The sequence below is a fragment of the Trachurus japonicus genome, chromosome 10, assembly GCF_045865225.1.
Source record: "Trachurus japonicus isolate A0001 chromosome 10, Traja_1.0".
Lineage (NCBI taxonomy): Eukaryota > Metazoa > Chordata > Actinopteri > Carangiformes > Carangidae > Trachurus > Trachurus japonicus.
In genome coordinates, this window is record NC_140916.1 from 1,266,193 (window position 1) to 1,289,871 (window position 23,679).

Genomic DNA, 23,679 nt, shown 5'->3' on the forward strand with positions numbered 1-23,679 from the left:
AGTTTGATGAGGGAAACCAAGAAATCCCTTTAGCCTCCGTAGCGTAGCTCTGAGCAGCTCGCGGCTCTGCTCCGCCGCTCTAAAAAATAGCTTGCACCGACAAATAAAGGTAACGACCTACTGAACCTACTGCTAAGACTATAGGGATTATGGCAATGGGCCACTTTGCCAAAATGTTGAACTATCCCTTTAAAGTCAGCGACAGTGACTCGACGTCTGTCTCGTCTGCAGCTTCTGTGTTTGACGGGTTCTCAGCAGGAAGAAGAAAACGACATGTTGACCAGTGTTCAAGTATTTTAGACAGATTTTTCTCTCCAAATATCAAACACAGACACACACAGACACACACACACACACACACACACACACACCCACACACACACACACACACATTCTGGTGTTCTGTCTTAGATCAGCTTGACCTTTGCTTTGATTCTGCGGCTGCCCGTAGGGGAGATCTGTCCGTGGCTTTGATCAGTGGCTCTTGTCTCAGACGTTGTGTTTACTCTGCAGAGCCGCGCTGCAGGTGCTCGGGACTCTTCCACGGCGCCCGCTGCGAACTGGCCGACAACCCGTGTGCCTCGCAGCCATGTGACCACGGCAGGGTGTGTGTGCCCAAGGATCACGGCTACATGTGCAACTGCTCGCTGGACAACGCCGATGCAAGGTAAACACACACACACACACACACACACTGCATGTATTCACTGTTTGTACGGCCTTTTTCAAACATGTTCTTTTGCTTAAACATCTGTGTTGAGTTAATCCCTCCAGAGCTGTTAAAGAAGACATATTATGCCCCTTTTCCACACATTTAGTTTTAGTTTATTTATTAGTTTCATTCATTGAAAAAAGAAAATAAAACTATTTTAAAAAAAGTAAAAATAATGCAACTCCTGAATGAAATGGGGCAGAAAGAAGCAAAGTTATGTTATCTACCCATTTTTTCAAGAAATCCTTTCACAAATTAGATAATATACCGGTATGTATCCAAGCAAAGAAGAAAAGGAAGAACAACAACAAAAAAAGCATAAAATAAGTTCAAATAATGGCTGCAGACCAGCCATCTGGTCACCATGAAACATTTTCTTATAAAAATCTGTGAACTTCTCTTTGTTTTTTATCAGGGAGAAACATAGAAAGTCATTTCAGCACCATTACACACAAAACAAAAACATGTATTTGGACAATTGTGCTAACATATTCTCCAAGCTATTACTCTCCCTTTCATTTTACAATGTATAAAATAGGAACATTTGAACAAAGGAAGTCACATTTACTCATTTTTCCATCAAGATTAATCAGGGATGCAAACGGGTCAGGACCAAAAAAGAGAGGAATTGTCTGGGGGGGGGGTGCTCACCATTAACAAATAATTACATTACAATATCACGGAAAAGTCAATTTAATTTCCTGTAGTTTCCTGTAGTATTGAGTGCATATAGATGGACATAGTTTTCAGAAGGCTAACATTTCTATATTAAAAATGCTTTAAAAAAATTCCTTTGCAATATTTCAATTTTGGAGATACAGTACTGAATTTTAGGTTTTAGCCTGAAAACTATAGATTTTTTTTTGTCAATTCTCACATTTTGGAGGCCGGAAGGCAAAACAAACACCCAAATATATGTTAAAGAGCCTTCAAAAAGTGAGATTTCCATAATATGTCCCCTTTAGCACTCGTTCATCTGGAGCTTAGTCTGGTTCTGAGGTTTACTGTCTGATTTAGTGTCTCCAGACCGTTCTGATGAAAATGAAAAGATATGATACAGATTATTCAAACCACCAACTCTCAGCGTACCACAGTGCATTGTGGGCAAACAAATGACTGATCCACAAAACAAGACACTGGTGTAAACACTGTGAGCACCGACAGCTGAACTGAACCAGCGCAGTGTGTTGTGTGTTGTGTATTGGCCCGGTGACCAGTGTAACTATAAAATTGTGGTAGTCGTCGAAGGGAAATGAAGCGATCATAATTAAATGTGGAGAAGTCTCATCTTAATTCCAGCGGGGCCAGATAAACACAGAATCCAGAACAACTCTGATTAAATGCAGCGTCACTTCCACTGAAGAACATGTTCCCAACCTGAAAACCAACATGCACGGCCTTGAATTTGCATGTGTATGAGATTGGAAGTAGTTTCATTCTGCTCACACCACCACCGGCCACCAAAGAGAAGAGTCACGTTCAAACGAAATTACAGCTGCATTTGCATATTCCTCCTTTCATTAAGGCCGCCTGTGGAATTGCGCGGCGGCTCCTCGCGGGTATTAACCACGGCCCGTGTTGCAGGTGGGGGGTTTTGATTAACTCCCGTGAATGAAAAATGACCGTTGGTGGATTGTAATTGCAGGACGTGGGAGTTTGCTTTGTGACTTGTAAAGCAAGAGATAGATGCTTTATGTTTGATGTGGTCTGATAATTATCATAACATGTGCGTCACATTTTAATCAGCATCGGAAGCAGCAGCAGGAAAATGTTCCTCTAAAAAGTCCGCAGTGCATCGGCAGGAGCAGGCATCCATCAAAACACATACAGGACTTCATCAGATTTTCTCTTTCCAAAATCTAAAAGCTCATCTTCCACCAAAAAAAAACAAACAAACTAAAAAAACATTATTGAAAGTTGTGTTTGGCTGTGAAGCTGCAGGAAGAAGATCCAGGGAATCCACCGCCTGGGAAATGAGCGAGTAGAGCTGAACATGAGGCAGCAGCAGCGCTATGTAAAACTAAATAATAGGTTTTTGTTAGTATCGCAGCAGCAGCAGCAACAATCAGAGCGCTGCCTGTCGGTCCTCCGGGTGGAGAACTGCTACAACATCGCTCAGTATCTTCAGCCGAGTTTAACCTTCACTGCTGCTCGGCCGAGGAGGAAACAGGAGATCAGCCATCCAGCTTCATGACTGAGAAAACACTTAATCAGTTAATCAATAACTAATTATTTTAATAATAGGTGAATTGATTATGCATTTAATAGTTCCAGTTTCTCCTGTAAAGTTTTGAACCTTCTTCAGTTTTTCTTAAAGGGACAGTTCAACATTTTTGGCAAATTGGCCCATTGCCTTAATCCCTATAGTCTTAGCAGTAGGTTCGTTACCTTTAATTGTCGGTGCAAGCTATTTTTAGAACGGTGGAGCAGAGCCGTGAGCTGATCAGAGCTACGCTACGGAGGCCCATGGGATTTCTTGGTTTCCTTCATCAAACGAGATCAATGAGATAATAACAGAACGTTACCAGGCAGAGTTGTTTTGTATGCGCTATTGTGCCTAGCTACAATCTCCTCTAAATGATTTGGTTACATAATGACATACACATCACGAATAATGAAAATAAATGATTAATTGTATGATTTATTGTATGATACACATCTATTTACTCAAATATCACAAATCATTTGAATTTTTTTACAGAGAAGTCTGGAAAAACAATGGAATTTGGAAATTTCAAATGTGTAGGTCCGTATGGAAATGTGTAGGTCCGTATGGATGAAGTCGACATTTTTAGTTGTCTCACCCAGGAACCGAAAAAGTACAAAAATCGACTATCACTATTTTAGCATTCCTTGAATGCGTCACTATGCAGCTCTTTGAAGTCCCCCTCCCGCGACCCTTTTTGGTTATTTTAAAACATTCTCTGTGGTCTTTAAATTGTGATTATGAAGTTTTTAGCCAAAATCAAAAACCTGTGCCATTTCTCAGGGCTCTTCTTCTGCACAGCACCAGCAGCTCATTAGCAATGCACCTCTGGAGGGTGGGCGGAGACTGCGCTGCCCCGCCCAGCCACCCCCTCTCTCACAGCTGGACATTGTACAATTACCTATTCAGCACGTTTAGCGTAAAACTGCACACTGGGATTTGATCCCAGACTGGCTCTAAGCTCCAAGCTGCTCTACCAGGTGAGCTATACCTGTTATACCTTGACAGCTACACCGAGCTGTCAAGCCTTTCACCTCTGAGCCAGATGCAGAGCGGGGCGGGAGCTTGTAGCACTAGTGCCCTCCCCTGGAGCTGTGACACATCAGCTCCAGTCTCCCTGAAACGGCCAGTTTGCGTCTGCCATTGGTTCACAGCAGTTTGAAGGCAGAAAAACTCAGTAATGCAATTTTGCCACAGGAACATGTGAAAAGCACGAAAAACACGATTTTCATGGGAGGGGGTCTTTAAATAGCGCCCACTGGGGTCCAGGATCATATTAAAAGCTCCTCAAATGAGGAAATGTTCACATCCAACCTCCTCCTTCTCCTTCTGCAGGTGCCACAACCAGCTGGACGTGTGTTCGCCTGACGCCTGTCCTGGAGGCTTCGGCTGTAAGGTCACTGACGGCTCGCTGCACTGCGACCCGCTGCAACAGGTCAGTCAGAGCCTCACATACTTCATCAATGTCACACTTTGTTTTGTTTTGTTTTACATCTGTTTCCTACTGAATCCCTCTGTCGTCCAGAAGGTGAGTCCGATGATCGGCTACGTGGAAATCATGGAGATCAGCGCCAGCGTGCTCGGGCTGCTCTTCCTGGTCGGCGTCTTCATTTGCGTCAGGAAACGTTACGTCCAGCAGAAGAAGAAGAAGCCGGTCTGTGTCCAGGACTCCAACGGGTAAGAGTGACGTTTTCATTTTTTTGTGCCTAAATAGAAGTTTTTGAAGTGGTGTGAAGAATCAAATCAGACCCAGATCAGATTTTTTTTTCAGTGCAACCCAAGTGTGATGCGACTTTTATGTCACTTTACATTGACATCTGTCACAATTTTGATTTTCACACATCCCTTGTCCAACATATAGATAAAAATTGCACACACTCACACCAACAAGAACTGTCCTACACGATGCACAAGAAACAACATAAAGGTAACAACAAAAAGGCTAAAAATCTAAAAAAAAAACAACAACAACAACAACAAAAAATTAAGTTCAGACAAAGAGGAGGACACTGTGCCAAATTTGCAGCCAAAGTACTGCAAAAAAACCCTCAAACTACAAAGTTAGTCTCTCTTTTTCTTAATTTGTTTTCCTCCTCAGCAGCTGCTCAGACATTTTCTGGCTTCCACTGCACAGACGCTTGGAAATAAAAGCGAAATTTCAAAAAATTCATCATTCATTCATGCCTGACGTCCTTGTTACTGTTCTTTTTGTTTAGTTTATTTGTTTCATTCATCGAAAAAAGAAAACAAAAAATGCAACTCTGAATGAAAGGGGGCAGAAAGAAGTGAACTTGTTTTGCTCATGTGGGTCTATAACACCGCATTATGTAATAATGCCGCATAATGCAATACATTTTCACGTCATTATGTAATACCACCGCATTTTGTAATAAAAATCTTGAACGCAATATGTAATAAACTTTGCCGCATTTTGTAATAAGTTGTTACATTTTGCATCAGTTATTACAAATTGCGGGTGTTGCACTTTTTTATGAAGAAAATGTAATAATTTGGTGCATTATGTAATAAACCACCAAAATGGATGGTCTTAATTAGAAAAAAAAACACATTAGGACCATCAGAGCAACACTGACTTTAAGCATACCAGCATGAATCATAAATGTGAATTAATTTCTATAACCAGTAGGATGGCCAAACCTAAATCAAATATAACTTTATTGATTATAATAGGATGGGTTGCATGCTGTCATTCCGACATCCCACCACTCTGACATACCGCTATTTATTTTAAAAGTTAATGTGACTGAACACCCAAACAAAAACTCTGATCTGAATTGAGAGTTAAGACTTAGTGAATCCAGTAATAATCGTCTCCTCTCCGTGTCCCTCAGCTACTTCCAGCCCAGTCTGGCCAAGAGCCTGAAGGCCGAGCACCAGGAGCTCCATCCCATCGAGATGAGCTCGCTGGTCGGTCCCACCAACGACCTCGACCACACGCCCTTCAGGTCTCTTCGCCCGCGCAGCCAGATCTGTTCGTCGGGAGGCGGGGTCTCCTCCGTGAAGACGCAGGGGCCGGTGGTGTGCAGCGTGGCGCCCAACCTCCCCGCCAGGCCGCCGTCCAACTCCGACAACGACTCCATCAGGAAGAACCACTGGGACATGGACTACGAAGGTGGGTTTGTGTGTGTGTGTGTGTGAGATGCTAGGATGGTTTCACCATGGATCGGCTTTTATCAATCTGAACGTGAGTGTAACGTACGCAACAATCTCACGCCAGCTCCGACCAGACGTACGCACATTTTGAACCAGCGTAGAACATGTGGGACGGACGCTGTGTGGGATCATTACTGTGCGTTCACACCAAAAGCTTCCAAAGAGTCAAAAACGCCGGAAGTCAATTCATTTTCAATGAGAGCCCGGCGACACTGAGCGTCCAGAGCGTCAACAGCGGCGGTTCAGCGGCAACCGGCGGCAGCCTGTCAGAATAGAGATGTCCGTTGGCTGCCTTTTTTTTCTTCTTTTTGTATTTCGGCTCCCCAATGACCAGTGCGATCGAACTTTGACGCCAGTCACGTGACGAGCGGCCAAAGCGGCTGAAAATATTTCTCGTTTTGGGAGCTGTCTTGTCTGACGCCCACCCTCAAGCGTTTTTGACGCTTTGGAAGCTTTTGGTGTGAACGCACAGTTAGGCCTGTTGATAGATCATACAGCCATCCAGATTTCATGTTATTGCTGTTCTAATTAGTGAAATAAATAAATATATAAATAAATACGAGTATATAGCCACAGGTTCATCAAGTCCGTGTTGAAAACTTAACTCAGCTCATTCATCAGCTGTGAAAAATGAAAATTGCGTGTGAGCCGGAGCCTCCTGTTCACACCAGTGTGTGTTCATCTCTCTCGTGCTCTCGTGCTCTGTTTAGATAAATAAACACAAACAGGCTACAAACGCACACACTGGCCTATCGTAGTTGTCAGTCGCAGTGTTTTATTTTGAAAATTGACCTGGTTCTCTTGTGTTTCTTTGTCTGACTTCCTGCACGCGGCTCGCGCACAGAATAGACCAGACGCCGAAACAACAGCAGAGGTGCGAAGGTGAACACAAGCGGTTAACATGGGCGCTGAAAAGAAACTGGCTCTGCTTCTCAGCGCTTCGCGGCGCTGCCACGTCCGGTGTGTCCCCGGCGTTATAATTTTCCAGACACTGATGATCAGCAAACTGTGATTAAAAGAACATTTTATGAGATCTCTGGGTTTCCTAACGTCGTCATCGGTGACCACGTGCGTCTGCAGCCTCCATCCACCAGTGATGACGCTTGTATCAATCACAAATACTATCACTCTCTTAAAGGTCGGGTTGGAGATTCTGGAGAAACGCTTCTAGCAGGCTGCATTTCGAAAACACACAGGTCAAAAGTCCCAGCCCCCTTTCCTCAGACTTCAGAGTGTGGCTTTTCCGCGGACGTAGGTGAAGACTCTGGTCACGCAAGCAGGAGGAAGGAGAGAGACATGGCAGCTTGATTGGACGTAGGCAGAACTAGACATGAAGGCATCTGATTGGGTTTTTTTGCTCTCGGAGCGAAAAGCATGGATTGGTCAGAGTTTTATCAGCCCTGCAGCTGCCACAGAGTTCTGATTATTTTCGTTCCTTTTTCTGAAAACATAATGTATTGACTCTCAGGATAGAAGGGCCATTTCACCCAGTATAACAAAACATGTTTCTGAACAGGATTACCAACTATAACTCAATAATATTCAGATATTTACCCTCTCCCTGTTGCAGTGAAAGTCAGTTAAAGGACAATTCCAGGCGAATTCAACTCAGGGGTGTATTTTCATATCATTTTAGGTCTAAAAGAATGAATCTGAAGATTTTCAGTTTAATCGCTCCTGTTTTGCGGTAGTTGCGTCTGTCCGTGCATCGCCACGGCAGCAATGAATGGGAGTGGATGTAAGTTCCGCTGTTTAGGCTGTTTCCAGCCCTCAAAGCCGCATTTTTTTTCCACAGACAGCATCAGATGGCTACTCAAACATGCACCAAGAAGTTTATTTACTTCAAGCAAGCCGACATGTTTGTAAAAGTCGATCTAATTCAAAGTCTCCCGGAGTCTCGCGCGAGCCCGAAGTTGCAGTGCTGGTGTATTCAGGCGCAGTAGGAGCTACCGCTTGTGTCATAAACACAGGAATATCAACTCTTTACTTGCTTGAAGTGTACATTTTTTTCCACAGACAGCGTCAGATGGCTACTCAAAGATGCGCCGAGAAGTTTTTTTTACTTGAAGCAAGTAAAGAGTTGATATTCCTGTGTTTATGACACAAGTGGTAGCTCCCACTGCTCCTGAACACACCGAGCACGGCAACTGGGTCTCGCGCGAGACTCTGGGAGACTTTGAATTAGATCTAGTTTTACAAACATGTCGGCTTGCTTGAAGTAAATAAACTTCTCGGTGCATGTTTGAGTAGCCATCTGATGCTGTCTGTGGAAAAAAAATGCGGCTTTGAGGGATGTAAACAGTCTAAGCAGCGGAACTTACATCCACTCCCATTCATTGCTGCCGTGGCGATGCGCGGACAGACGCAACTACCGCAAAACAGGAGCGATTAAACTGAAAATCTTCAGATTCATTCTTTTAGACCTAAAATGATATGAAAATACACCCCTGAGTTGAATTCGCCTGGAATTGTCCTTTAAGTCCCACTTCTTGGCCGTCTTCTCTCCATGTCGTAAAGTGGGCAGGACGAGGCCTATAAAACAGGAATAAATCAGGGCGTCAGAAATATCAACACCACGCCTGTTTAACACCGAAGTCGGCAGCGCACGCAGTTTTCGTAAATCACACGTGACACTTTGTGCACGCTGATATTTACTGATATAGTGTGATGTTAACCGTCCTGTCGTCCTTCTGGGTCAAATTGACCCAGTTTGTTCCCTTCCTCCATCCTTCCTTCTTTCCTTCCTTTCTCTCTTCCTTCTTTCCACAATCCTTTTTCCCGTCCTTCCTTCCTTTTTTCCTTCCTTCCTTCCCTTCGTCCTTACTTCTTCTTCTCCCCTCTTTTGATCCAATTGACCCTCCATCTTTCTTTCCTTCCTTCTTTCCGCCCTTCTTCCTTCCTAGAACGAATCTGTTCCCTCCCTCCATCTTTCTTTCCTTCCTTTTCCCTTCTGTCTTTCCACAATCCTTCTTCCCTCCCTACCCTCCCTCCCTTCCTTCTCTTTTCCCTTCCTTCTTTCCTCCCATCTTTCCCTTTCTGCCTTCCTTCCTCCCTTCCTGCCTTCCTTCTTTCTTTCCCTTCGTCCTTCCTCCTTTCCTTCCTTCCTCCCTTCCTTTGCCCTTCTTGCCTTCCTTCTTTCTTTCCGTTTGTCCTCCCTCCCTTCCTTCCCTCCCTTCCTTCCCTCCCTCCTCCCTTCCTTCTTTCCCTTCGTCCTTCCTTCCTTCTTTCCCTTTGTCCTTCCTGCCTTCCTTCCTTCTTTCTCTTCGTCCTTCCTCCCTTCCTCCTCTCCCTTTGTCCTTCCTGCCTTCCTTCCCTTCGTCCTTCCTTCCTTCCTCCCTTCCCTTCCCTTCGTCCTTCCTTCCTTCCTCCCTTCCTTCCTTCCCTTTGTCCTTCCTTCCTTCCTTCCTCCCTTCCTTCTTTCCCTTTGTCCTTCCTGCCTGCCTTCCTTCCTTCCCTTCGTCCTTCCTTCCTTCCTCCCTTCCTTCTTTCCCTTTGTCCTTCCTGCCTTCCTTCCTTCTTTCCCTTCGTCCTTCCTCCCTTCCTCCTCTCCCTTTGTCCTTCCTGCCTTCCTTCCCTTCGTCCTTCCTTCCTTCCTCCCTTCCTTCCTTCCCTTCGTCCTTCCTTCCTTCCTTCCTTCCTTCCTTCCTTCCCTTCCCTTCGTCCTTCCTTCCTTCCTTCCTCCCTTCCTTCCTTCCCTTCGTCCTTCCTTCCTTCCTTCCTTCCTTCCTCCCTTCCTTCCTTCCCTTCGTCCTTCCTTCCTTCCTTCCTTCCTTCCTTCCTTCCTTCCTTCCCTTCCCTTCGTCCTTCCTTCCTTCCTTCCTCCCTTCCTTCTTTCCCTCTGTCCTTCCTGCCTTCCTTCCTTCTTTCCCTTCGTCCTTCCTCCCTTCCTCCTCTCCCTTTGTCCTTCCTGCCTTCCTTCCCTTCGTCCTTCCTTCCTTCCTCCCTTCCCTTCCCTTCGTCCTTCCTTCCTTCCTTCCTCCCTTCCCTTCGTCCTTCCTTCCTTCCTCCCTTCCTTCTTTCCCTTTGTCCTTCCTTCCTTCCTCCCTTCCCTTCCCTTCGTCCTTCCTTCCTTCCTCCCTTCCCTTCCTTTCGTCCTTCCTTCCTTCCTTCCTTCCTCCCTTCCCTTCCCTTCGTCCTTCCTTCCTTCCTCCCTTCCTTCTTTCCCTTTGTCCTTCCTGCCTTCCTTCCTTCTTTCTCTTCGTCCTTCCTCCCTTCCTCCTCTCCCTTTGTCCTTCCTGCCTTCCTTCCCTTCGTCCTTCCTTCCTTCCTCCCTTCCCTTCCCTTCGTCCTTCCTTCCTTCCTCCCTTCCTTCCTTCCCTTCGTCCTTCCTTCCTTCCTTCCTTCCTTCCCTTCCCTTCGTCCTTCCTTCCTTCCTTCCTCCCTTCCTTCTTTCCCTTTGTCCTTCCTGCCTTCCTTCCTTCCTTCCCTTCGTCCTTCCTTCCTTCCTCCCTTCCTTCTTTCCCTTTGTCCTTCCTGCCTTCCTTCCTTCTTTCCCTTCGTCCTTCCTTCCTTCCTTCCCTTCGTCCTTCCTTCCTGCCTTCCTTCCTTCTTTCCCTTTGTCCTTCCTGCCTTCCTTCCTCCTCTCCCTTTGTCCTTCCTGCCTTCCTTCCCTTCGTCCTTCCTTCCTTCCTCCCTTCCCTTCCCTTCCCTTCGTCCTTCCTTCCTGCCTTCCTTCCTTCCTTCCCTTCGTCCTTCCTTCCTTCCTCCCTTCCTTCTTTCCCTTTGTCCTTCCTGCCTTCCTTCCTTCCTTCCCTTCGTCCTTCCTTCCTTCCTTCCTCCCTTCCCTTCCCTTCGTCCTTCCTTCCTTCCTCCCTTCCTTCCTTCCCTTCGTCCTTCCTTCCTTCCTCCCTTCCCTTCCCTTCGTCCTTCCTTCCTTCCTCCCTTCCTTCCTTCCCTTCGTCCTTCCTTCCTTCCTTCCTTCCTTCCCTTCCCTTCGTCCTTCCTTCCTTCCTCCCTTCCTTCTTTCCCTTTGTCCTTCCTGCCTTCCTTCCTTCCTTCCCTTCGTCCTTCCTTCCTTCCTCCCTTCCTTCTTTCCCTTTGTCCTTCCTTCCTTCCTTCCTTCCCTTCGTCCTTCCTTCCTTCCTCCCTTCCCTTCGTCCTTCCTTCCTTCCTCCCTTCCTTCTTTCCCTTCGTCCTTCCTGCCTTCCTTCCTGCCTTCCTTGACGCAGGTGGACATCAGGAGGGTTAAGACATTTTTTACATTGACTTTCTCAGAGGTGAGTTTTTTCCGTTTTACTGCTGCATCATGGTGAACTGAGTCTACAGCTTTGTCCTGGTCGGGTGGACAGATGTGTAATCTGAAGATATCACTCTCTGGGAACTTAGACAGTTTTGCTGTTTTCTGTGAATTACTATTTACAAAAAAAAAAAAAGATCTGTCAATTTCAAAAAGAAAATATTTGTCAGTGACAGAAGAAGCAAACAGTGTTGGAGATGATTGAGTTTCCAGTGTGACTGTGCGATGCTGCAGAAAGCAGCAGATTGTGTGTTTTTTTCGATGTAGTAAACGTTCAAACACACACACACACACTGTTATCAGGTCATTATGGGATGCAGTGGAGTAAAAAAAAAAACAAAAAAACATATCCGTTGTGTTGTGTGAAGTCGCACCTCGGTACAAAAGGTCAACAGGCCGAGTGAGTCAGTCATTCAAGGTCGCCGCAGAAATTGAGTTATTAAATTGTCATGTGCAGCGGTGCATCATGGGAAAAACACCGGGCTGCCCGTCAACACGCGGCGCTGATTAAACCGCGGAAGATGAAACATTCATAGACGAGGCCGATTAGATGCGATAACATCAGGAAATAAAGTGATTTCTCTGTTTCATCTCTCCGCGTCTTTATTTTCCACTTTCTTTCCTCTGATTGCTTCTCTCTCCTCTTTCATATCTCACTCCTGTTTTTTTCTTTTACTGTGCCACTCCGTCTATATTCTGCCTCTCTTTCTATAACATGTAACAACCTCCCACTCTCCTCCCTCCTGTCTACCTCTTCAAATCCCTCTCTTTTGTCTTTCTCTGTCGTGTCTGTGTGTGCTTTTATAAATTCCTCTCGACTGTTTCTCAACAAAATAATCTACAAGCTTTATTTATTTCAATAACTGTCAATGGCTGATGAACATTTTATTATCAATCAGTCTTTTGAGGCAGCCCAGATTGTACAGTTTGGATATTTACAGTGGGTTCGGAAAGTATTCAGACCCCCCTTCAGTTTTCCACCATTTGTTATGTTGCAGCTTTATGTTAAAATCGGAAAAATTCATTTTATTCCTAATCAATCTGCACATGACAGCACAAACCCAGAATTTTAGAAAGTTTTGCAAATTAATTAAAGAAGAAAAAACTGAAATATCACCTGAACAGGTCGTTGAAGTGTCCTCAATTTCTTTTATTCATCTTTGAGACGGTTTTACACCTTCGTCTGAGTCCAGTTAAGTTGAATTCAATAGTTTTGGACATGATTTGGAAAGTCTCAAATGAAAATGTCACAGCAAAGGGTCTGAAAACTTCTATTCAGGAGATATTGCAGTTTTTCTTTTTTAATTAATTTGCAAACATGTCTACAATTCTGGGTTTGTGCTGAATAAAATGATTTTTTTTGTATTTTTAACATAAAGCTGCAATGTAACAAATGGTGGAAAATTGAAGGGGGTCTGAATACTTTCTGTACCCACTGTAAACAAATCATTGATCATCTTTCTGACATTTCATAATGATGACTGATGATGACGTGTGATCAATAAAGTGGTGAATACTCACTCACAGCTGTATGTAACAGCTGGAGGAGCTCGCTGATGCAACAGTGTAACTGGTTTAATTGGTTTTTGTGTGTGTGAGGTGAGTCGACAGGGTTCAGCTCTTCAAACACCGAACAAATGAAAAACAGAGTCAGGAAGGAAGAGAAGAATAATAAACAGGTGGAGATAAAAAATAAAAACACACACACAGACGAGTGTTTTTACATGAGGTCGTTATTATCTTCATTCCTTCTCACATTCCTCTGCTCTCGTCTCCTCCTCCTCTCTCTTTACTTTTCACTTTTTGTTTTTCTGTTGTTCTCTCATTCTCCTCTTCATCTATCCCTCCCTCCCTCTGCCTCTCTACAGTCTATTTGTCTCTTTCTCCATCCTCCTCCTCTTTTGTTCCTCCCTCTCTCTTTCCTTCTTTGCCTTCCTGACATTCTCTCTCTCCTCTTTTGTGTGCAGCATTTTTTCCTCCTTTCATGTAGCAGATCAATACAGCCGTGAGTCATACATTCACAGCTATGTTCACGAGACAGATGAAGAGAGACGGAGAGAGAGAGAGGGAGAGGCAGATCTGGCGTTCGTTCGTCATGCCATCGTTCCCCCGGCAACACCAGCCTGGCAGGTCGTTCATCTGCTTGACCTTCTCCCTCGGAGTAAAGGACACATTCCTGTCGTTCTTCACTTGTCGTCCAACAACTCTCCTGTCAAAGGCGGACGGGACGGGACGGCCTCGGTTTACTGACCCCCGAGGACTAACTCACCTGTCGCAGGCGTCCAATCACAAGCAAGCAAGCCAGCCAGCAGGGAAAATATTAAAGGAATAGTTCACCAAAAAAAATGAAATTCAGTCATTATTGACTCACCCTCATGCTGATGAATACTCCGGAGTAGTTTTTTATTCCTCAAAGTGCATCTGGAGACCCGGGAGGCCGGTTCGTAGTCCAACAAACAACTTTATATGAGAGTAATAGCGCCCGAGACAAAAACATCCATAAAACTACACAAAAACCATTTAATATTCCTCCACACTGCTCGTCCACTGCAATCCAAGTGTCCTGAAGGGATATAGTCCAGAGTTTACTGGAAATAACGTAATTTAGGACATTTTTCGGGTAAACTCTAGACTATATCCCTTCAGGATACTTGGATTGCAGTGGACGAGCAGTGTAGAGGAATATTTCAAGGTATTTGTGTAGTTTTATGGACGTTTTTGTGTCAGGCCCTATTGACTCTTGGACTAAGTTTTCATTGGACTACGAACCGGCCTCCCGGGTCTCCAGATGCACTTTGAGGAATAAAAAACTACTCTGGAGTATTCATCAGCATGAGGATGAGTCAATAATGACTGAATTTCATTTTTTAGTGAACTATTCCTTTAATACCTTAGCTCAACCCCCCCCCCCCCAAAAAAAAAAAAAAACTGCAGGGGGATGAATGTTGACAGATAATAAGATAATAATCCATAATTCATTTTTTTCATAAACAAATCCTCCTTTTTTCACGTCTTCAGGTTTCTTTGAACACAACCTGACTCCGCCCACCGCCGCTGTAACTGAACACACACTGTGCATCATCTGACACTAGTTATGGTTTTAATTTTCCCGTTCATGCTCCGTTTCTCAGATTAATTGTAGAAACGAGGCTCGGAGGCAGCAAATATTTATCATTCCCTCCGTAAAGTGCAAAGACCTTAACAATTAAAAACATTAGATTTGCATAGGAGAATATTTTAACGGAGCTCCAGGTGAAACCCCGATCCTCAGCTTAGAGTAAAAAATGACAAAGTGAACAGAGTGAAGTTGCAGCCGGTGGCAGAGCTGAGACACGTTTGTTCTTTAACTTGTGTAGAAACAGCAGCTATGTTGAAATCTTGTCTATAGAACTTAAAATACCCATGTTCCTGTTGACTTATTACTCACTGTTCCTTCTACACAGAGTGTGAAGTGGTTCCTCTTTAATGTGAGTCCAGGGGATACAGAAGAAGATAAATCCACAGAATTAAGTGGCAACGTTTTTTGCATTTCGGTGATTTGGCAGTGACACCGCAAAGAAGAATAAAAAGAACTCAGCCAGGAAACATGAAGGTGTTTTACCTTATTAGACGTGTTACACCAATATACACCAATATTATTGCCTCAATCCGACTAAATCTGGACGATTTAAGTGCACGTAAACACGTTAAAACATGACTAATACCAGACTTTTCCAAATCCGACTAAGACACCCAGATGATGTGATTGGAAATCGAGTTTCTTCTACATCTATTCGACTTAATTTGTACATTTGTACAGGCCAGAGGTGCCAAAAGTGCGGCCCATGGGCCAACACCGGCACGGCAGAGGGTGTGTGAAAATTACATAGAAGACAGAAAAGACATAATATTGTTAAAATTGCACAAATTTTTCTCAAGAAATTCAGGTTGTTCATAATGTTTTGTAAAAGGACAGTTCATTAACTGTAAACATCTAAATAATGCACTTATACTGCAGCGCTTCTAGTTTCTGCAACATCACAGAAATGAGTGAAGACTGAAGATGTGGAGAAATCATTATAGTGAAAACACTCTTCTCATCTCCTATTCCTTCTCCATTGACCTCTATCACTCTTTCACATCCTCCATCTTTTCTTCCTCCCTCAGATTCCTCAAACCTCTGATCTGTTGTTACTTTCCACCTGTCTGTTCCTCTTCCCTCCGTTTTGTTTTTCCATCTTTTCCTCTCTTCTTCCTTCCTCTCTCTCTCTCTCTCTCTGTAACTTAGATAGATGAGTTTAGATATATGAGTTTATTTGTCCTTTCCAAGGAAAATTGTTTTCACCATTTCGTACAGAGCGGCCTCGAGAAGAGGCAACTTACATACATTAACATACATTCCCACATTTCATACACCTCAATTACATAGAGACATAAGAACATAAAAAACATAGGACATAAGACCCCGCACCCCACATTTACATGTGCATTCCCCCTGGTTATGTTCTTTTCATTGTCTTATTTAGTTCAGCTATGGCAGATGGGATTAAGCTTTTGTTGAATTTTATTTTCTTCTTTTTTTTTTCTTCTTCTTTTCTTCCTGTGTCACTTCGTCTAGTTTTCTCTGCCTCACCTCTGGAGCAGCTGGAGTCTGCTCAGTATTCTCCGTGACTCCGTGTCAGTCAGCAGGAGCCTGTTTTAATGTTGGTGTGTGTGTGTGTGTGTGTGTGTGTGTGTGTGTGTGTGTGTGTGTGTGTGTGTGTGTGTGTGTGTGTGTGTGTGTGTGTGTGTGTGTGTGTGTGTGTGTGTGTGTGTGTGTGTGTGTGTGTGTGTGTGTGTGTGTGTGTGTGTGTGTGTGTGTGTGTGTGTGTGTGTGTGTGTGTGTGTGAACAAACTGTTTAATGTGTCGGTCTTGTTAGTTTTAAGATTTTGGGATGAAGGGCAGGAAATTAATCCTTCAGATCCTCTTTGTGTTTTCTGATGTCGATGCTGCACTTCTTCCTGTCAGACTGTGAGTTTTTCCTCCTTTGGATCCTGTCGTAGTAAGTTAACATAACAGTACTTCAACTTTTTTTTGGAAACCTGTTTATATAATTAGAGAGACCCCGAGGAGTTTGTATTTGGTTATAAAAGAGTCTCATATTAATGTGGATGAATCTACGTTACCCACACTTGTTAATGGGTCCATTTTCCATAAATATATCGTTTTGTCTCTATCGTTATTTTGTTATTATTATTTAGTGGTCGACTCACCCAGCATTTCCTACTTTCGGTTTCCTGGACGGGTCATGGGAATAACGCAGCCGAATCACCGTTTTATGGTCGGAACTACGACGCTATCTGATCGTCTTCAAACCTCCGACTTTCGTTCTTGATCAATTAAAACATTCTTGGCAAATGTTTTCGCTTTCGTCCGTCTTGCGCTGGTCCAAGACTTACACCGTGCGCAGAGGCTCATAGGAAATGTAGTGTGAAAACACTTTCTAAAACTCCTCGTCGTCTCTTTAAAGAGAAATCAAAATAACTTGAATCCTGGGTTAATTATTATTCAATAACCTCAGTCTCAGTTGTGATACAAACATTATTTTCTTAAAGCAGAAGTAAGTGGTCCGGTCGTTTTCGCTAATGCTGCGTTCCAGGCAGGCTTTTGAAATCGTAAATTACAGCTTCAAGTCACAACTTACGACTTTGTAGTGTTCCAGGCAACCCACTCGTGTTTTTCCGACCTGTTTTACCGGTGAAAGTCACTATAACGGCCACTCGTAACTTCCGACCCGTGAACTCGTACCAGATCGAACTGGTACGACGTCACGGTCGGAAAAATACGAGTTTCCTTGAACGCACCATAACAGTCCTCGTCGCTACGTCACCACATTCACGGCGTCCCTTGGCTGCACACACAGCCCTGCATGCCGTTCTCTCTCCTCATTGGATAAAAACTGTAGGATACGATAAATGTTTTCTCCTCGGCTCAGAGCAGAGCAGAGGGACTGACAGACCCGTGTTTCAGACCAAACACTCTATGTAAGTGATTGCTGTCGGAAGATATAACTATTTAAGACTTATATTAACACAAATATATCACTTACTTCTGCTTTAAGTAGGGATGTCACGATTACTTGTTTTCATAATTAATCACGGTATTAACTGCTACAATTAATAAATCGTAAAGATTCCTAAATACTTTCCAAAAAAATTTTTGTCGTAACCCGGCTGTGTACGCCAAAGTAAAAGTAAATGCACAGTTACTGGGTTAAATTACGTTCATGACAATTTACCTAACGCTGAATTGATATGAATTGAAAAGTTAGTGTGTCATTTGTTAGACGAAAAAATATTTAGTAATGTGATTATATTTTGACTATATTTGATTTTACACATTCATAGTGTTGTAAAATGAATTAATGCATAATGACATCCCTATTCTAAAACCTTCCTAGAATGTAAACGTCGTATAAAAATGTCGTATCCAATGATTTATTTAGGGGGAAATGGAAAAATAAAAACATGCCAACCTCCTCTTCCAGTTCACATTTGTTTGTTTTGTCCGATCAGGATTTAAACCCCAGCGAGAGAGAATTTAAAGTGGCGTCAAACTGACAGGAGCCGCTTTTCGTCGTTAATGATCAACTAACTGACTGAAGCTCTCGGCGCCGATCGAGCAGCGTGGCGTCGTCGAGAGGTTTTGTGACTGTCGGCCAACTCGGTTTGACAAAAGGGTTAGAGCCGCTTCCCACTGATGATTACAGCAGGTGTGTGTGTGTGTGTGTGTGTGTGTGTGTGTGTGTGTGTGTGTGTTGTGTGTGTGTGTTGTGTGTGTGTTGTGTGTGTGTGTGTGTGTGTAGCCATGTTTCCTGCCTCCCTCATTGAACCGTGGAACAATGTGGATTTCTTCGCCCGTGTTGTCCACAAACACACAAACACACACACACAGAGAGAACAAAGTGACGGAGGCAGAAAAGGCTCTGAAAGGAAAAAACAACTCGAGTGTGAATCGCTGCAAGGTCGCCGTCGCTGTCGACAACCTGAGTTCACACCGCGCTGCTGCTGCTGCTTCTCTTCCTGTTGTTACATCTGCACAAGAGGCTTTTCAACGTCTCCTGGGTTGAACTTCTTACTTCTTCTTAAGGATTAAGCTCTGAAATGTATCATCTAATAAGTGTTTCGAGGGGTTAGGGTGTTTCTAGCTGGAGATTATAGTTTCAGGAGGAAATTTGAATGATAAAGGAAACACACGGGGCCAGAGGAGGAGAAGCTGGAGGAGGTTATCATCAAGGTCGCCCTTGAATTGTCTTAATGTTAGTTTATCCCAGATTATTCTGCTGCTCCCACTGTCGTTAGAAGTGTCTGTCGTCTTGCCGTCCACTCACTGGAGGACATTTAGTTTCTGCAGACGTCTCCTTCCTCCTTCCTCCTTCCTCCTCCTCCTCCTCCTCCTCCTCCTCCGGCTCTGCTGATCAAATCCACACCATTTCAAATCTACACTTCAGGATTTAATATGCAAATCGTTAAAGCTTTCTTTAAAACCCCGCTCAAATCCGTCTGGTGCGGCAACAGCTGTCCCACTGTTTATTAGCATTAATCCTTCGCTGACGACGAGTGTCGATCAGAGCCGTTTGTTCCGTCTCAGAGCTGATGATCATCACACGGTGGGAAACTTAGATCAGCGTCTCCTTTTTTTTTTTTTTTTTGAACTCTTTAAAACTGACGGTGATTTTAAGATTGGTTCCTTTGATTTGTCAGTGCAAGATATTTTTAGAACGGCGGAGCAGAGCCGCGAGCTGCTCAGAGCTACGCTACGGAGGCTAGTGGGATTTCTTGGTTTCCCTCATCAAACTCATCAAATACACAATCCAACAACTCCACAACGCTCTGGTGGACAAGTTGTGACCTGCACATTCACCACGCTATGAGATAATAACACAACGTTACCAGACAGAGTTGTTTTAGAGGTAAATACAGAGACTGCTTGATGAAAAACTGTCCATGAAGGCAACGTGCATCAGTGGTTTTGCATGAATTTCCCTCTAAAACAACTCTGTCTGGTAACGTTGTGTTATTATCTCATAGCGTGGTGAATGTGCAGGTCACAACTTGTCCACCAGAGCGTTTTGGAGTTGTTGGATTGTGTATTTGATGAGTTTGATGAGGGAAACCAAGAAATCCCATGAGCCTCCGTAGCGTAGCTCTGAGCAGCTCACGGCTCTGCTCCGCCGTTCTAAAAATAGCTTGCACCGACAATTAAAGGTAACGAACCTACTGCTATGACTATAGGGATTATGGCAATGAGCCAATTTGCCAAAATGTTGAACTATCCCTTTGACAACAGTCCAGTATTGAACATCTTTAATCCAGATTAAACTGCAGCCTGTTTCCTTCAGTTCATAATAATAATAATAATAATAATAATAATAATAATAATACTAACGCTGCCGTCTCTCTCTCTCTGTCGTCTCTCCTCAGTTTACCCCGCCGACCCCGACTACTACGGCCGGCCCTCGGTGCAGGAGTTCCCCCAGTTCGACATCGTGGAGGACACCTACTCCACCGCCACCATGGAGTCGCGCAGGAACTCGCGGTTCGGCGGCTTCCCGTTCCCCCTGGACCGCTGTGACCGCCGCGCGCCGCTGCCGCCGTGCTACAGCAACCAGAACCTGGACGACTTCCTGGGGCCGGACGGCGTGCCGCTGCCCAGCTCGCAGTGCCCCAACGAGTACACGGCCATCAGCTACTACCCCAGCAGCCAGCAGCACCACCACCACACCCGCAGCCTGGACAACGTCTCCGCGGGATACAAGAGGCTCAGCATGCGGCTCAGCGTGGCCATGCCGTCCTACGCCGAGCAGCCCGACCCGCCGCTGCCGCTGCCGCCGCCGCCGCCCGAGCTGAACGCAGCGCAGCCTCAGACGCGGCCGCAGAACCAGCGCAGCTACGACGGGTCGAGCATGGTGGGCAGCGACTACGGCAGCTGCGAGGAGGTCATGTTTTAATCCACGCTTTTCCTCCTCGCCGATGAAGATGAAACGTTTTAAAAACCAGCGTCGTCTCGCCTCGCCGCGCCAGACTTCAGGACTCAGGATACCTCACGTTCACGTTCACACCAAAAGCTTCCAAAGCGTCGTCAAAAAACGCTCGAGGGTGTGCGCTTCAGACAAGACCGCTTCCAAAACGGCAAATATTTTCAGCCGCTTTTGGTCGCTCGTCACGTGACTGACGCCAAAGTTCGATCGCGCTGGTCATTGGGGAGCCGAAGGACCAAAAAAAAAGGAGCTGAAGGACGTCTCTATTCTGACAGGTTGCCGCCGAACCGCGTCACAGCTAATTACCCTAAAGTTAAAGCAGAAGTAAGCAGAATATTTGTGTTAATATAAGTCTTAAATAGTTATATCTTCTGACGGGAATCACTTACATAGAGTGTTTGGTCTGAAACACGGGTCTGTCAGTCACTCTGCTCTGCTCTGAGCCGAGGAGAAAACTTTCCTTGTATCCTACAACCTTTATCCAATGAGGAGAGAGAACGGCATAAAGGGGCGGTCCTCTCTGTGTGTGCAGCCAAAGGGATGCGCGTGAATTTGGTGACGTAGGGACGAGGGCGGGGACTGCAAACTTCCATCGGCTGACAGGAAGTTAGCCAAAACCACCGGATCGCTTACTTCTGCTTTAACCAGGGCTCAACTTCTCGTCTGGTGAAGCTTTGGACGCTTTGGAAGCGCGGTGACGCCAGATGACGCTTTTGGTTTGGCTCAGTGTCGCCGGGCTCTCACTGAAAACGAATTGACTTCCGGCGTTTTTGACGTTTTTTGGAAGCTTTTTGGTGTGAACGCACAGAGTTCATCAGCACAAGTTCATGTTTTTATGTCTCGTTTTAACACAGGGTTGTGAAATCGTATAGAACAGTATTATTATTATTATTATTATCGACCCGGCTGAGGATTGTTTCGTTTCAGTCGACCGACGTCCAAACAAACACGTGCGGCAAAACGACACCTGCTGCATTTCAGTCACGTCTGACACACACACACACACACACACACACACACATCTGCAGCTCTGCCAAAGCATTGATAATGGTATGGATACTGTGCAGCGTGTGGTGTGATGTGATTGAACACACGGTTACCATGACAGTGGCCGGTGTGTGACATTCAGAAAATGTCTTTGTGATGAAATCCTGATAAAAGGTTTTATTGTGTTGAATGAAAAGGTGAATAACCAGCGAGGTTTTTATCGTGTCCACATTCTCCTGCTGAGTGTTTTGTGTTTTCGTGTTTTGGAAACGAACCAAAAGAAAAAAGAAAAACACACAGGGTTTAAAAAAATAAAAAAATTAAGCACATTTCATGCAGGATGAACATTTCACAGGACTCATTAATCAGCTTAATGTTGTTTATTGTTGCCGTCTGTCACAAAGAAAGAGGCTGGATCCTCGAGCAAAAGCAGAAAAAGAAATCATGAAAGCCATAAACAGTTAGTTGTGAAGTCGATGTATTATAACTTTGACTGTAAATTCTGTGAGCGTTAATGGTGTGAGTGAGATCGCAGTGTTTTTCTTTTTTCTTTCTAGAGGAGAGGTTAGTGTTTGTGATCGAGTTCTGTTGCCGTCACCGATTGATAAAAAAAAGAAACACTTAATGTTGAGCCATTTCTCAGCGGCGGGTAAAAAAAAAAAAAAAAAACGTCTATGCAGCCATTTTAAATGGTGTAAATGTGCAAACTAACAGATAAAAAGACGAAGAAGTGCTGCTTGTGTTGGTGGAGCTGGTTGTGCAGTTTGCAGCGTGTTAGAAAAACAAAAAACAGTGAATGTATTATACTGAGTAGTAAAAGTCTAGTTAATTAAACAGTGAAGAGCCACAATGTTCACAACTAAATATCACTTCATAAACATTTCTTTTTTTTACTTACAGCAACTATCAATAATCATTTATCTGCTGTTGTTTGCTTTAATTTCAATTAATCAATGAAAGTTTTTGATTCATGAATCATCAGAAACTCACATTTCACTGGTAAAAAAACAAACATGTAGAGTGATCGTTCTCTATTTTCTGTTATTTTATTGTCGAGCCACAACGCGTCAGCAGGCGAAGATTCATTTCAGGCCTAAAAAGTGTTTTTTAATTAACTATAAATCCACTAAAACAAACCCACAGTGTGTAAACAGACTTCAGCTCCGGCCACAGTTGAGTGCAATGAAAACAGATGTTTCTGCAGATGTTTCGATTTCAGCGTTTTTCAGCTTTTATGTTCAAACATGGAGCTCAGACTGATATATGTCTCTGTCGCTATAACAACCAACCACCACCGTCAGCCGCTGATAGGTGAGGCAGCTTTATTTATACAGCGTCGTATCTCATACCAAGGGGCATCTCAGTGTGTTTTATATAAACAGAACATTTAAAAATAAGAATTGGAAAACATACAATTAAAAGCAAGAAAAAAGAATAAAAGAAAGTACAGGAGAAAAAAACGATGCAATCGACACACACACACACACACACACACACACACAAACAACCCTGATCAGGTTGTTTGTGAATTCCAGATGAGACACCAGCTGTTTGGACAGTTTCTGTTTTGGTGTGTGTATCAGTGTTTACTGCTGCTGCCTCCATGTAAACACACGGAGGAGAGGCAGATGATGATGGCGCTTGTAAAAAAAAAAAAAAAACACACATCAACTGGATTTTTTACGCAGCTCTGATGTGGGACACGAGATACGAGACATGAGGGCAGCGAGAAGACATTCGTCCTAACGTGTGTTAAAGAAACATGAGGGTGATTCACAGCGTCTCTGCTGCTGCTTCTCTCATTTGTTCTGTGGTGGAAATTTGATATGATTAGTATTCTCGTTGTCATAAGTAGTAACGTTCTTAAAGGAATAGTTCACCAAAAAATGAAATTTGTAGTCGTAGTCTGGTTCGTAGTCCAACGAAATCCTTATATGAGTCAATAGCGCCAGACACAAAAACGCACCAGCTAAATTTTAAAAGAAAAATACATATATAGGCGGCCGCACTTGAATATAAACCGCAGGTATAGTCCAGAGTTTACTGGAAACTACGTCATTTAGGACATTTTTACAGCCTAAACAGTCCTGTATTGCACTCTGCCCCCAAGGCAAATTCAGTACAGGACTGTTTAGGCTGTAAAAATGTCCTAAATGACGTTGTTTCGAGTAAACTCTGGACTATATTCCTTCAGGACACTTGGATTGCAGCGGACGACCAGTGTGGAGGAAGATTACAAGGTTTTTGTGTAGTTTTATGGACGTTTTTGTGTCAGGTGCTATTGACTATTGATTCATCAGCATGAGGGTGAGTCAGTAATGAATTTCATTTTTTTCGTGAACTATTCCTTTAACTGCCACGTCTC

The 23,679-nt window shown here is 44.1% G+C and overlaps 1 protein-coding gene across 2 annotated transcripts in view; it reads left to right on the top strand.

Annotated features, from left to right (window-relative positions):
• Positions 1–20,298, top strand: part of fat2 (FAT atypical cadherin 2) — a 143,973-nt gene extending 123,675 nt beyond the window's left edge. Inside the window, exons 25-29 of one of the 2 annotated variants that reach the window (XM_085788951.1) lie at positions 514–667; positions 4,254–4,353; positions 4,444–4,595; positions 5,771–6,051; positions 19,771–20,298. In XM_085788951.1, the coding sequence (XP_085645077.1) occupies positions 514–667; positions 4,254–4,353; positions 4,444–4,595; positions 5,771–6,051; positions 19,771–20,297 (1,214 nt within the window). In that variant the 3' untranslated portion in view covers position 20,298. The remainder of the gene's footprint in view (positions 1–513; positions 668–4,253; positions 4,354–4,443; positions 4,596–5,770; positions 6,052–19,770) is intronic. The other variant, XM_085788952.1, reaches the window with a different exon arrangement.
• The last annotated feature ends 3,381 nt before the right edge of the window (positions 20,299–23,679 follow it).